The sequence below is a fragment of the Calliopsis andreniformis genome, chromosome 8 (assembly GCF_051401765.1).
Source record: "Calliopsis andreniformis isolate RMS-2024a chromosome 8, iyCalAndr_principal, whole genome shotgun sequence".
Taxonomy (NCBI): Eukaryota; Metazoa; Arthropoda; class Insecta; order Hymenoptera; family Andrenidae; genus Calliopsis; species Calliopsis andreniformis.
Genome location: NC_135069.1, coordinates 9,559,102 through 9,573,250, shown reverse-complemented (window position 1 = coordinate 9,573,250; position 14,149 = coordinate 9,559,102). Strand labels below are relative to the sequence as shown.

Below are 14,149 nucleotides of genomic sequence, written 5' to 3'. Positions count from 1 at the left end.
GTTATTCGTAAGAGTACAACGATAATGCCAGCGCTTTATCTCCTATCAGTATTTACATACAATATAGTACTTTAGAGTGCTCGCCCCACTTCTCAGTCTGACTCGAATTTCGTAAACAGCCTTGCTCCGCGTTATAAGCGTCTCAGCATGCGTGGGTCAACTGCTGATTTGCGTGTCTGCGTTCCTATAATGCACAGTAAACGTGAACTTCTTTCAGGCTTATATAATTATTTCCTTAATCGCGTATTCTAATAGGTAATGATTTGCGGAATAGAGTAACACGTAGCAGGTGTGTATGCTATGGAAGGAAGTTCGTTAGGTACTGTAGTCTTTAAAAATTTTTAATTTAATTCACAGTTAATAGCTGTGACGTGTCAGGACAATGAAAGTATTATAAAATCAAATTCATGGCTTCTGGATAATGCCGCGTAAATTTTGAGCGTACTGTTGACATTTTGCTAACGTTCCAGGTTGCTTATTTAGGACTAGGAAGCTCTGACACTGAAGTCTCTTGTTCCAAAGAAGTCCTAATGTGTTCGTACATATTGGTGCAGAACAATGCATCAACATATCAAAAGCTTTTTAATAGGTCAACTGATCCATTTCTTGGATGGCTTGGTTCAGCGCAATGATGATAGTACCCTAGGTCCTAAGTAGTAATGGGAATTCGAATATCAACTTTGAAGCTCGAAGTTTTTTAAGACTATGAAGATTCGAAGCCTAAAACTCTTGAAAGACAATTCAAACTTCTCAACCCTCTGTAATACTTTCTGTTAATAGTATATACTGCTTGAACAAAGATATATATTGGAAATGCTTCTAAGATTCTGAATTGTTACCCATTTTCCAAGACCTATTGAATCTTCCAAGATTTCTGAAACTGTAAGATTTTCAAGAGCTCTAAATTTGGAAACATAGCCGAATTGATTCGAATTTTTCGTCACTAGTCCTAGGTCGTCAAATGTTCTGCAAATCGACCTATACTGATAGATACCTGTCTACCACACATGGTACTATTATGCTGATATTCAATTAGATTATGTAAAAAGGAAATTTGCAGAATTTGAAGTAAACGTTACTGAAAATATACAAAAATGTCTTGTTATAGTTACTTTCAACTGTAACAACTAAAAATTCAATAAATTTGAAAATTTGAATATTTAATGACTTGAAAGATCGAATATTTCACTTTTTAAAAATATGAAGACTTAAACTTTAAAGGCTAGGGTATTTGAAAATTCAAAAGGTGGCGTGTTCTATTTGTAATGTCTTTTAAAGGTCTAAACTTTTAAGAGTTTCGTACTATACTAAACGTCTAAAAGGGTAATTGAAAATCGCTATCAAAAATTTAAAAACACACGAAATGGAATTAAAAACCCGAACGATTACAATTAATCCAGTAAATCCCAAAATATTAGTCTAAAGACATGGTCCATCTTATATGTACAATTTTTTTAATACACAGCATGTGAAAGTTGACGAATCACCTTTTAACAGGGTTATTCCATTAAAACGAGATAAACAAATTGTTGATATAAGCCAGTGATACAGATATAATTTATCGATTCATAATATGGAGATTAAAGTTGCAAGCAATTATCTTGTTTTTGAAATCTTATTTCAAAGTTTCTTTATTGCCATTCTTACATCATTTGCAATAAGTGTGTATATTCTTCTCTTCGACTTATTCGTTTCTCATAAAATTACAATTTTTAAATTTTGAATTATAAAATCGAAACATTCAGTGCTTTGAAGTTGATCAATCCTCCGCTAGATGTCAGGCTGCAGATCATAACAAAGTTGCCATGGCAACGCGATGTAGCGTCCTATGTAAACGTCAACAAACCACAATTCGTTAGAAATAGTGAGGTTATCGTAGTGATAGTTGATAAAATAACGGGGAAAATGGGTCGTACAGATTGGGATCGTATATTATCTATAGATCCATCGTCATTAACAGATGATGACATGGAAAATATTTATCCAGCCGTGATCAGCTGCGATGTTGATGAGATCAGTGATGTACATAACCTGCGAACATTGATGAAACTATCTCAGGAAGTACTACAGTATAAAGACAATCAAGTAAAAATCATTACTTTTTTTTTCTCTTTGTTTACATGAATGATTATTAACAGAACATCTTTGCTAATGATTGTTATTATTTAATAGAACAGAGCTTACTTACTGATTTTTTCTAGAATCAAATATCTTCTTTTTGAGTACAATAATCTTCTCTAGATTAGAAACTTGTACTTTTGATAATAATTTTAAAGTTGCTTTTTCCAATAGGTAGAGTCATTAGTTTTAGAATGCAGCGAACTAAAACAGACAATTTCTTCTTTAAAACCTGAACCTGCTAAACGTAAAAAGAAAGGTAAAATTATGTGTTGTATATAAAAAGCAATCTCTGATTAAATTGCTTCTTTTTAATGTATAGTAAAAAATTGATTTAATTATCTCTATGTGATCAATGTTTATTTGGTTAATGAGTATGTTAAAACAATGTTCTTATACCTTGCACAATAGAATGGGATACTTCTGACATAAAACATGAAGCCAGGGATTTATCTAAAGTAAGATATTTTATTAATTGTTATTTATAATATTAATGTAATAAAAATAATATGAATAATAATATCATAATGCAATATTACTCATAAAGCTATTCGTATTGTCGTTTTAAGCACTTGAATGTATCAGAAAATACTGATTATGAAGACACAATGCAAAGTAAAGATAAAAAAATAAAAATTCTTATGACAGAACTAGAGGTGAGTTTAGGAAAAGGGAAAAGCTTCAGTAAAATAATTTATAAAAAAATTGTTAAATCCTTAGAGCCTAGAAAAGGATAATCTGATTTTAAAAGAACGATTAACAACATTAACACAAGAAATGGAAGATGCAACTCAGAAAATGAATGAAATGACAGAAGAATTAAGTTCTGCTCAAATGAAAATAGTAGATTTCAAAGGTTGTTACACTAGACATCATTTTCTATGATTTAAATATAGTAGTAACTCTGAAAGGATCTTTTACTTTCAGAAAAAATATCGCATCTAGAACGTGAAAATGCAGCACTAAGTGCTCATATAGAAGAGATAAGTGCTCAGCAAATAGATAGAGATAAAGTCATAGACGAATTTGGTGCAGCAATTGATAGTAGAATTAATGAATGGAAGGTACACATGAACATAGTTTGTTAGGATGTAAGATGCATACAATATATTTTATTTCATCAAACATTTATTAGGCAATATTAGATGAAAAAGATGCTACAATTAAACGATTAGAAGAAACATTATCCCAATCACTTATGCAGTCTGTAGCATCTGTTAAAGAACAAAATAAGTCCGAGATAGTTCGTTTGAACGAAGAATTAGAATATCGTGATAAAATTATAACTGAACTAAAAACAAAGCTTTCTGAAGCTGTAACTGAAATTAATGAAAGTGCAACACTTATAGAGAAACTGAAAACAGATGCACAAAAGTATGTAATTATTTTTAGTTATAAAATAAAGCAAAAAAAATAGGTTTTGGTTCGTTAATTTTTATTAATATTTAATATAGGGTTGGGAAGAATGATAAAAAAAAAGAGCATAAGGATTTGTCAAAAAAATTACAACATGCGAATGAGCAGATATCTAACTTGAAAAAAAGGTTGTCAGAGGCAGAAGAAGATGCCAAAGAAAGGAGTAGTAAAGTTAGTTTATCGTATATTCTGCATTCAATAATTATAGTTTAGATCTTACACAATTGGTTTTTATTTAGTTGTTCGAAGTATTATCGGTTTTAAGAAAATATCAGGATGAAAATCAAGGATTAACCGATGCTTTGAATGAAATAAAACTCTTAAAAACTGACTTGAAGGATAAAAGTGAACATATAAGGGACCTAATTAATGTTGTTAACAAATTAGAAATGTTAAATTCGTATCAGGAAATGGAAATTATAACTCTTAGGTAATTTTTGATTTGCTGTTCCTTTTTTTTTTACTGAAGCTCAGGAATGATCATATATTAATATTTACTCTAGAGAAAAGTTAGGAATACCAGAGGATGAATCAATATCAATTCAAAATGCTGTAGCAAAACGTAGAGAAGAATCAAAAAGATTGGAGGATCTTATACAACAAAATAAAGCACTTGTTGGGGAAAATTTAGAACTAAAATCAGATGTAAGAATGAATAATTCATCTATGAAGAATTTTCACATTTTATTCAAAATTGAAGTTCTCTTCAGCGTTGATCTTAATTTTTTAGATTAGGGTATTAAAATATAAGCTAAGCAAAGGTTCGAAGGAATTAGATTTCTCGGGTGACACAGCAGACGGTAGTACTGAGTTTTTTCACTCGACTAAACTGGCAGATTCCGAACATGGGCCATTGCAGTCTCAGCTAAACGTCTCGAGGCTGAAACAGGACATGCAATTAGTTATCGAAGAAAACGATGCTCTGAGAATGGGCATGCATGAGATTTTGGACAGTATACGAAATCAAGATGGTGAATTTTCACTAATTTTAATGGTACTTTAATGATGCACCGTTTTCTTTCTTTTTTTCACGCAGTTATGTACTTAAAAGCTCTATTTTTCCAATCTTTCTAACCCTCACAAGTACTATAAAATTCACGTATATTAATCACGTTAGCAAACTCTCTACACTGGTTTTAAGATTTTCTCGTTACATCGTTGCATGTTCAACAAATTCTTGACATATAATTAATTATCCGATGCTTCAGGTAAAAGTTCTGTTGAAATACAGTCTAGTACATTAGAAAGGTTGTTAGAAGCATTAGATGTGAGACATTTGGCTGGTTGGTATCACCCAGCAATGAGATTGCAGGAACATTTAAACGTTGTACAGGGTAGTAATGCTGAATTAAGGGATCAGCTTAAACAGTTAAGGTACATGCGCGAAACATTTACTGTTGTTCACTGGAACAAATAAAGGACTTCATTTAGAGAATATAAATAATTGCAGAAAAGAGCTGCAAAGAAAGGATAACATACTTCATAGATTAGCCTTGAACAAGAATACTAACCACGAGAATACACATATTGAAGAATCTGATGGTGAAAAGGTGGCAGTCTATCTCACTGAAGTGAAGAAATTGCAAGATGCTTATGAAGATGAAGCGGAGGAATGGAAAAAACAGAAAGAATCCTTGTCACAACAAAATGATGACCTGAAGAATGAAATCGAAAAGCTAAAATTACAGCTGGAAGTCTACGAGCAAAGTTTACAAATTTTAGAAGAAGGCGATGACGAGGTTCGGAAAGCTTTTGCGATTAAGAGCAAGGAGTACATGGAAGCTGCAAGCGAACTTCTTATCACAAAGAGAAAGACCGATACTCTTCAGCAGTTGCTGAACAAGGAAACTTTAAAAGCGTATCAGGACCAAAAGGAAGCTATAAAGAATGAAAGCTACTTGAGAAAAACGCTTGCTGATACAAATAAATATAACAAAATTCTCGAGCGTGAAGTTTCAACGTTACAAAGCAACTTGTCCAACTCTGTCAGCAACACGACGTACACCGAACTCAAAGAAAAGCTTGAAGAATTGAGCATAAAGTATCGTTGTTTACTGGAAAACAATATAATGTCACAAAATAATAAGGAAGTACAAGTATTAAAAGCTGAATTGGAGCTGGTAAAACAAGAAAAGGATCAGCTAATTGGACTTCTCCAAAAAGAAGTTCATCATGAAAATGACCAAGATTTAGTGCATCAATTGAAGGAAGCTAAAGCGAATGAACTGTTAGAGAAACAACGTGCTGATCATGTCACTAGTTTGCACGAAATTCTGCAAGTAGAATTAGCAAAGTCTGAAGAGACTATTAAAGAAGTGACTGCTGCGAAATCTGAGTTACAAGAAGAACTAATTATTTTACATAAAAGATTTTCGAAAGACGTATTTTTCAAAACGACAGAATTAATGGACGACAATAAAATTGAAGACTTGAAGAGCAATAATACAGCGTTGAAACTGGAGAATGAAAATCTAAAGAAGCTGTTGCAAATATCTAAAGAAGAAGCAGAACGACAGTACTCCTTGAACTCTTTGAAGACATTGGAACTAGACAGTCTGAGGCATCAAATTTTGGACTTGCAAGCTGTCAGTGAAGATAAAGCAACGATTTCGAGGCTTGGCTTTGAACTAGCTAGTAAGAAACTGTCAGAGATGGAATTGAACGCGCAGAAGGTGCGACTCGAACACGAAATGTCGTATTTACAGGACGAACTTGATAAATCGAAGACTACTTGTGAAGGATTACGTACTTTTGTGCAAGACTGCCGAAAACAGTCCGATAATCGTTGCAGGTGAAATTATTTCTTTAAAATAACATAATTCCTTCCCAGTGGCTAGCTTCAAGCTTTTTAGAACACTTCTTTTTTATTTATGAATATGACTTGCAATTAATCTAATATGAAATTAAAATACAAACGAACTTATTGTTTACCTACTATCTTGAATTAGAAAATTGAAAATTTTACAAAAATTGATCAGCGAAAATGTTGAAGAAGAAAGTTCATTTCTTTTAGTGGGGAAAGTTGAGGAGAGGCAAATGGGATAAAAAGTACATATAATTTACAAACTTATATTAAAATAAGGTTACTTTAAAAGATTTTCAAATAGGTTTTAAGTTTAATACTTTTGCATATGTATGCATATTTATAAAATTTTATTTAATGAAGGCCTATATGTATTTCTTATTTCACTGAAGTGTCAAAGTATTGCACATATTTTATTTCAGTATGTTATCCAAAAGAAATCCATTTTTGAATTAAGGCGAATTAAATATCAATAACGAACGAATTTAAATATCAAATAAAGCATATTTGATTGAAACAGCATAATTCGGTTTAGCCACTTGGGAAGGTTTAAGTTTAAATTATATTAGAGGAATCGATAGTTTAACAATGAGGATTTATTTGCAGAACATATATAGATATCATAGGGTTTTTGCAAAATCAATATGCAGGTTCTACTTCGCTCAGTGCTTTAGACAGAATAACATTACTGTTGATGAAATTGAGAGACGAGCGTCAAAGCGCTGATTCTGAACTAAAAAAAGCGAAGGAATGTTACGAAAGCGCTAAATTGCAGCAGGAAACGTTAACTAATCGTCTGCAAATTGTTGAAAGCTTGAAGGATATTTTAGAACAACAAATCGGAAGTAATAGCGTTCAGGACATTATGCAACGTTTTTCGGAATATTCACAGTACACTTTAAACGTACGTGTTTTACTCAATTTTTTATTCAGCACTAAACATTCTATTTTAATTCTTTCATTATACAACTTACTAAAATACTTATTAAAGTTCCTAATTTGGATCTGTGTGTTGATTAAGACAGCACTAAAATAATTATTAAAGACATCACCGTGGGTCCATTTGTTTTGAAATAACTTTCATTTTTCTTTAGCTAGATGGACCCAAATAGTCTGGTTGGAAATTAATTTTTCTCTCTTTAAAATTTAAAAGATTTCTTTCGGTTTCACTTTAACTAAGATTACTTGTCTTAATCATTATTCATTACTTAGGATTTCAAATACAAACGAAAAATAACGCAACTGGAATTCGAACTACAAGTCGCCAATAATAAATTTCTCGAGTACGAATCGCTTATAACAAACATGGAACTGGATATGATACAAATTCAGAAAGCTTGGAATAAAGGACAAGATCCCTCCTCAAAAACTGATACTTGTAATATTGGAACGAGTCCTGAAACCTTCGAGAATAAGCATGTATCAGTCCAAACAATGATAATGGCAAAGTCAGAGGAAATACAAACGGATCCGTATACTTGTTGCAGAGATAGAAAAGATACAAGAGAAGCTGAAATTCAAACCATTTCGCTATTAAAAAAATCAGATCTAGAAGAAGAACTCCTACCAAAAAGAGAAGAAATAAAACAGATAGAAGAAACAAAACAAATGGATATTGGAACAAAGCAAACGAACAAAATAATTTGTACTAAAAAAGAATTCGAGCAGAAAGGAAAAATCATAGAGAAAGAAGTAGAAGAGGAAGAAAGAAAGAACGCAGAAGAGATAGAAAAGGAAATTTCTTTGATTCGTGAGCAATTAAACCAAGCTTTAAAACTAGCCTCTGATCGTTCTTCGACCATAGTCAAATACGAGCTTCAGATAACAGAGTACCAAAAGAAAGTAAGCTCGTTGAACAAAATGATAGAAAACAAGGATCTACAATTAACGCAGAAGGAGAAACTGTTGGATGAATACAAGCTCTCTCAATTACAACTTCCTAGCAACGACAGCAGCGACAATCTTGCTTTGAAGTCGACGGTAAATAGTTTACAAAAATTACTGAGTCAGAAAGAGGAGACGATAACCAGGTATCAGAACCTATTGAAAGAAGACAGAGACGAGCACAGCAAAGCTGCTGCCCGTTTGCAGGAGGAAATTAAGAATCTTCATAGTCGCATTCAGTCTCTACAAAACGAGGCTCAGAAAGCTACGCAGGAAAAGGGCAATCTAGCGATTCAACCTGAAAAATTGGCACCTGTTAAAGCGAATGGGGTCGTGGCAAAATGTGATAATAAAGGTAACGCTATGCAGGCTGAAGAAGTTGCAAGATTACATGAGAGAGTGTCAACTCTGGAAGCAGATTTGAGTATCACCAAAGAATTGAGTGATCGCTGGCACCGATTGGCTGAGGAGAGATTGAAACACATGGATCGTATGAGGGAAAGGTAAAGATTAGAATGCACGAGCGGTTTTGTCGTGTGAAAACCTTTGGTAATATTGGCGAGGTACACTTCTGTTACACAGATATTAATGAATGAAGCCTTTAAATTGTTCACTTATTAGTTTCATCTACTTAGGAAGGGTAGTCATTCATAGACCACTGTTTCTGTTCTTGAAATATTACTTCTAGACATTCAATATTTCTGGAGATATAATAGTGCAATTTAGATAGTAAAATAGACTTGATCATCAAGGTATAGAGGTTCATAAAACTAGAATAAGTCATATGTCTTTTTTGACTAAATGCAGAACAAGAGAAGAAAAGACGAATGATTTAAGAAGGGTTTTCGGTTATTTATTTCAGAAGTTTTACAGTATATATGCATAGGTATTGTGTAGTTCCACAGTTTTATTAAATGAAAACGTGTTTTTTTGAATGTAGATAAAATTCCTTCCTCTTTCACGTAAAAAGATTAGTAAAGACGTAAAGAGAAGTATTTAAAGAAAAGATGTTTCTGTTAAAGAAAATGCTTAACATGTACATGATCACATTAATCACAGGGAAAAAAGGAAAAGAAAGTATGATTCGAAAAATGTTCTCATTGACAAGTTCTTTTACGTTTTCCTTGTAACATTTCTTTTTATTACATCCAGAATAGGTATTTAAATTCATTAAACAAATTCTTAAATGTTTACATTTATTCTGCTCATTTATTCACATTCACATACATTTATTCTTCTTTAAGTAATAAATTGTCGAGTAACAAAAATATATACAAACTAAGATATATAAACAGGGTACTTCTTTTAATATTCAGGGTACTTTGTCTGCAAGATTAAGCAGACATGGTTGCATAATAAGCGTATTCTTTTACTACAGTAGTTAAAAGAAACGCCAGTTTATTTTCTCCACACATACAATCACGTCAAGTAAGGTAAACGAATCAAATAGGACAAATGAATCTGTATGTCCGAATAGAGAAACCATCGCCTCCGCGATTAAATACTTTCGCGAAAAACCGTTCGCGCGTTCCATTCCTAAGCCTCTGTGCTGTAAAAAAATGAAATGTCCTACGTGTAATCTTTCTTGCCAGACTCGAGGAACAACACAAAAGTGAGCTGGAAAGTTACCGCGAGGAACTGAAAAAGTGGCAGTCCGAAGCAGACATGCTTCGGCAACAGTTGTCTGAGAATCGTATGCTGCTCACGAAAGGGAACATGTCCCTGATGAAGGAGCTGCAGGAAAAAGATGATAAGATTCGTGAGCTTAGCCTTACCTGTCAACAGTTGCAGGTATTATGGATCCTAAGCTTAATAGAAAATAAAGATATCGCGAAAGTGTGGATTACAGGGTGTTCAATTGAAGGTGGAGGATAATTTAAGGGGTGATTCTGGATGTGAAAATAAAACAAAGATTAACATGTTCAGAGTCCTATGACTTAAGTATATATGTGGGCTAGGATGATTTGCAAACTGATTTCTAACGATACTTTCATGGAAACTTTTGTTCAGTTTCTACTTTAGAAAATTGGTGAATCTTAATGATGATATATTGTCTTCTCTTCGTTCATTAGACATTTTTGATACCTCTATGAATCCTGTATCGCTTTCTTAAATGTAGAGACGAATCATTATGCTCTTAGTGGATTCTGAATATCTTAGAAATAATAGAATTCTGTTTGAGACTTCATGTGTTAATTACAAGGTATAAAAATTAATATAATTCGCCTGGTACTTAGGAAACAGCTGACACTATTGCTTGCACGAAAACTGGCAGGATGTCAAGTCGTGAGAAGAATGATTTTCATAATCAATGTGTAGTCACTAAAACTAGCGGTTCTCTTTGCTCTCACAAACACAGCTTTGTGATTCTTAAATTTTGTCTTATTTTAACCTCTAGAAACGATCCATAAATTTTCACCCACCTGTAGCCAAGCACATCGTATAAAATAATTCAATGCGATTATTGTTTTTGCGCAAAGAACGAGATTGAGTTGATGGAGTCTGCAACTAGATCTCACCGAGCGATAATGCATGGTGAGACGGAAACGAAGACGTATGAGATCACTCAGACGTCGAGTCGTGATCAGCTTCAACAACAGCATACGCAGACAGACGCTTTACGTAAACAATTACAGTCTTTGTTGGAAAAAGAGAAATCGTATAAACATGAAATTGCTGATTTGAAGCAACAACTTAGTCGCAGGTATTTTTGTGCTAAGCGAATTAAACGTGCATGATTGACTGTTTTATAGTTAATTCATTCGTTAAGAGTATTTTATATTAGAACACTCATTTAGATCATTTCTCAAATTCAGTAATATGTTTGAAATGATCGAAATAATACTTAATTAAATAAATGATCGACTCTTTTTAACAGTGTTTCAAAATATAATTATTATAAAACAGAATGAAGTGGTAGACTATTCGTTAGATTTATGATCGTGTGGAATATACATATATAACTTTAGAAGTCGTGAAATTCGTCCAAATCTAGTATTACAATTAATTAAAAGATTGTACATTTTAATAAAAAAATTTGATAACCATTTATCGTATTTAATGTGTACAAAAAACATACATAAAATTAATAAAAATCAAACCACAATATATGAACAGGGAAAAATTGTACCTACATTAATTTGTTTAATGCAGTAATTGTTTTAAGTAGCTTTACTTTTGTAAGCCATTAAATATCCAAACATTGCAAACATAATTAATTTCCTGTAACGAACAATGAAAGCAAAAAATTTGGTGATACTTTCTTTAAGTATTACTTAAATTTCAATTACCTTTATCACAGATACATGGCTGTGAAGGTACAGGAGAAGAAAGCTTCACAGCGTGAAATACAGCTCGAACGTAAGGTAAAAAGTTTAGAAGAAGAGCTCGAAAAGGCGCGAACCCAATTAGATCGGGAATATTTAGCTCAAGAAGCAAAGAAAGCTAAGGTATACGAAAGATAAAAAATTGTTTGTATTTATTTCATATAATATTGACAAAACGCTTCGTATAGACTGCAGAGGAGCTTTCATTATGGGAGAAACAAAAGAAATGGCAACAGACTGCTGAAAAATTCAAAGAAAAACTTAAAGAAAAAACGGACGAATACACGAAATTACTTTCAAATTATGAGAAACTTCGATCAGTGGTAACGTGTATGGAAAGGGAGAAGTGGTATCTAAAAAGTAAATTAAAAATGGAAAATAGCACTGCAGCTGGAAGTTTGTCTGCTAGATTTATGACAAGCACCCAGCAGAACATAATGGAGGATCTTCAGAAAGAGTGTCAAGCTCTACGAGATCGTATCAGAGAGTTAACTGATCGATTAGAAAATGAAGATACCAAACAACTTTTGCAAAAAGTCGAGGAGCAAAAGAGACGTATCGCTGCCTTAGAAATTATTTCTCAGGTCAGTCATGTAAATTGAGAATTTCAATTCAGTTAATTGCTTCAACACTTTGAGTATTTCAATTATTTAAGTAATTAAATAAGAAATAATATTAACTTATTTCGCTTAGTTTTGGTTTTCGTAATTATACATATTTTATAGGGTGATAGTTGCGTTGCAACGCAATTAGAAAAATTGGAAATGACTAAGGATATTCTAGAGAAAATGAATTTAGCATTGGAGAGCGAGAATTTTGAATTACGACTCGAATTAGAAAAAGCGAACGCAGAGACGCCGAGATTGCGAGAAAAAGTTGAGCATTTAGAAAAGTAGGTTTATAATATCGTTTTTTATGTATAGAGGGTGTACCGAAAAGGCTGGTCAAATTTTCAAATTATCCGAATCAGATTAAGTAAGATGGACCATACAAATGTGATTTTATTATAAATATTTTTAGCAATTTTTAAAAACAAGGTCTTAATTATGTTAATTATGTATCATTCAGTTATTTCGGAAAGAATTACAACAAAAATTAGGTTCTATGCTTTGTCAATTAATTACAATAAAGTTAAGAACTACAGGAAGATTTTTACAACTCTAAACAGATTCGAATCTCGTTTATATTTGCGTTAAGTTTTTTGAAGGTTTTCATTGCAGATACTTTATGCAAATTCGTTCCTTTTTGATCTCTCTGAAAATTACTTATGTAATATCTAATTCTTTTTATGAATGTCCATTTTCCTTGTATTATGGCCATGTTTAAAGTCGATCAATCTTTTTGATACATTCTGTAAAAATTAACTAACAACAAGTAACAATCGGTAACTTGTTTTATAATTTTTTTTATATCCAGATATATAGAGTTGTTAAAAGTAGAAAAATTATCAGATTCGACTCCAAGGTCGTCGGACAAAGATTTATTAGAGCACTCTACGAAGAAGTCTGTTTTAGAAATGGAGAAAACGATTTTCACTCTAAAAAGAATCGTGGAAAAGTTGCAGACAGAGAACAAAAGACTTCGAATTGGTTCGAAAAAGACTCATCTGATGCATCAGGCACGAAAATAATGTTTTATATAGCACTGTGTTCTTTAAGTAATAAGATTGAGTTTATTTCAAAACATGTTAAATTTGTCTACTATGTCAGGTATCCAAAAAACAGAATTAGTGTTATTACTTAACAAATAATGGCCGTGTTCCGTTTAAGATTTACATATTAGTCGTTCACAGGCAAAAGTGATTAACTCCACTGTTTTAATTTTCCTACATTTAAGTATCAAAGCACTTGATCGATGCTTAGCTTTTCATATTCAAAATGAATATACATATTTCTGTTTTGTGAAGTTAATCGATTTCATAAATAAGCGGCTCGTATGTTAACATTTTGTCAATTTGGCATACAGGGGAAATTATCATCTAACCGAAGCGAAAGCATGTTGCAAAAGCAATACGAGCAAGCGCAAAAGCGTATCGTAACATTAGAAACAGATTTACAGCTAGCAGAACAGAGATTGGCTGCGTTAGAAAGGGCCCAAAAAGAGGACGATAATGGGGAAGTGACGGTCTTGAAGGAACAATTAAATCACAAGTCTGAGCTTCTAGACAAAGTCAAACATTTATTATCGAGAGCAGCCATAAACGAAAAGAGCCTTCGGCAACGTGTAAGTATACATTCATCCACGAGTGGATAAAATCATTACTGGTCGATCGACAGGAACAACACAGTATGATAGAATCTATGCGACTTCAGGTACAGCAGTTGGAATCGAGGCAAGCATTGTCTACAATACCAGAGTGCTATGTGACAGCCCCTGCTCTGGAGTAATCGATGTTCGGTAAGTGAAACGTACATAATTGTGTTTCTATTAAGTCACAGACGATCATGCGCATGGTGTTACGATTAGACGAGGTGGGTTCTTTCTTTCGACTGTGACAAATTGAGTAAGGTGATTTTTTCACTTTACTTATATAAATCGCACTTGATTTTCGAAACTATTTCACATTTCAATCTTTCTTGTTTCTCATGGACTTCTGGTACAG

At 32.8% G+C, this 14,149-nt stretch overlaps 1 protein-coding gene across 1 annotated transcript; it reads left to right on the top strand.

Annotated features, from left to right (window-relative positions):
• The first annotated feature begins 1,905 nt into the window (after window positions 1-1,905).
• Window positions 1,906-13,947, top strand: Cep290 (Centrosomal protein 290kDa). The gene is made up of 23 exons (XM_076382777.1): window positions 1,906-2,085; window positions 2,293-2,377; window positions 2,530-2,576; window positions 2,688-2,774; window positions 2,839-2,974; window positions 3,046-3,182; window positions 3,254-3,492; window positions 3,573-3,705; window positions 3,774-3,964; window positions 4,038-4,179; window positions 4,265-4,505; window positions 4,743-4,908; window positions 4,985-6,325; window positions 6,944-7,241; window positions 7,550-8,724; window positions 9,814-10,012; window positions 10,702-10,925; window positions 11,523-11,670; window positions 11,736-12,131; window positions 12,273-12,439; window positions 12,964-13,165; window positions 13,513-13,770; window positions 13,860-13,947. The coding sequence occupies exons 1-23, from the start codon at window positions 1,906-1,908 to the stop codon at window positions 13,932-13,934; spliced, it is 6,267 nt and encodes a 2,088-aa protein (XP_076238892.1). The 3' UTR covers window positions 13,935-13,947.
• The last annotated feature ends 202 nt before the right edge of the window (window positions 13,948-14,149 follow it).

Coding starts and splice junctions, on each gene's coding strand:
- Cep290 (XM_076382777.1), top strand. CDS start 1,906: ATGGGTCGTACAGATTGGGATCGTATATTATCTATAGATCCATCGTCA. Junction 4,180..4,264: donor ATTTAGAACTAAAATCAGAT/GTAAGAATGAAT, acceptor TTAATTTTTTAG/ATTAGGGTATTAAAATATAA. Junction 10,013..10,701: donor TTACCTGTCAACAGTTGCAG/GTATTATGGATC, acceptor TTTTGCGCAAAG/AACGAGATTGAGTTGATGGA.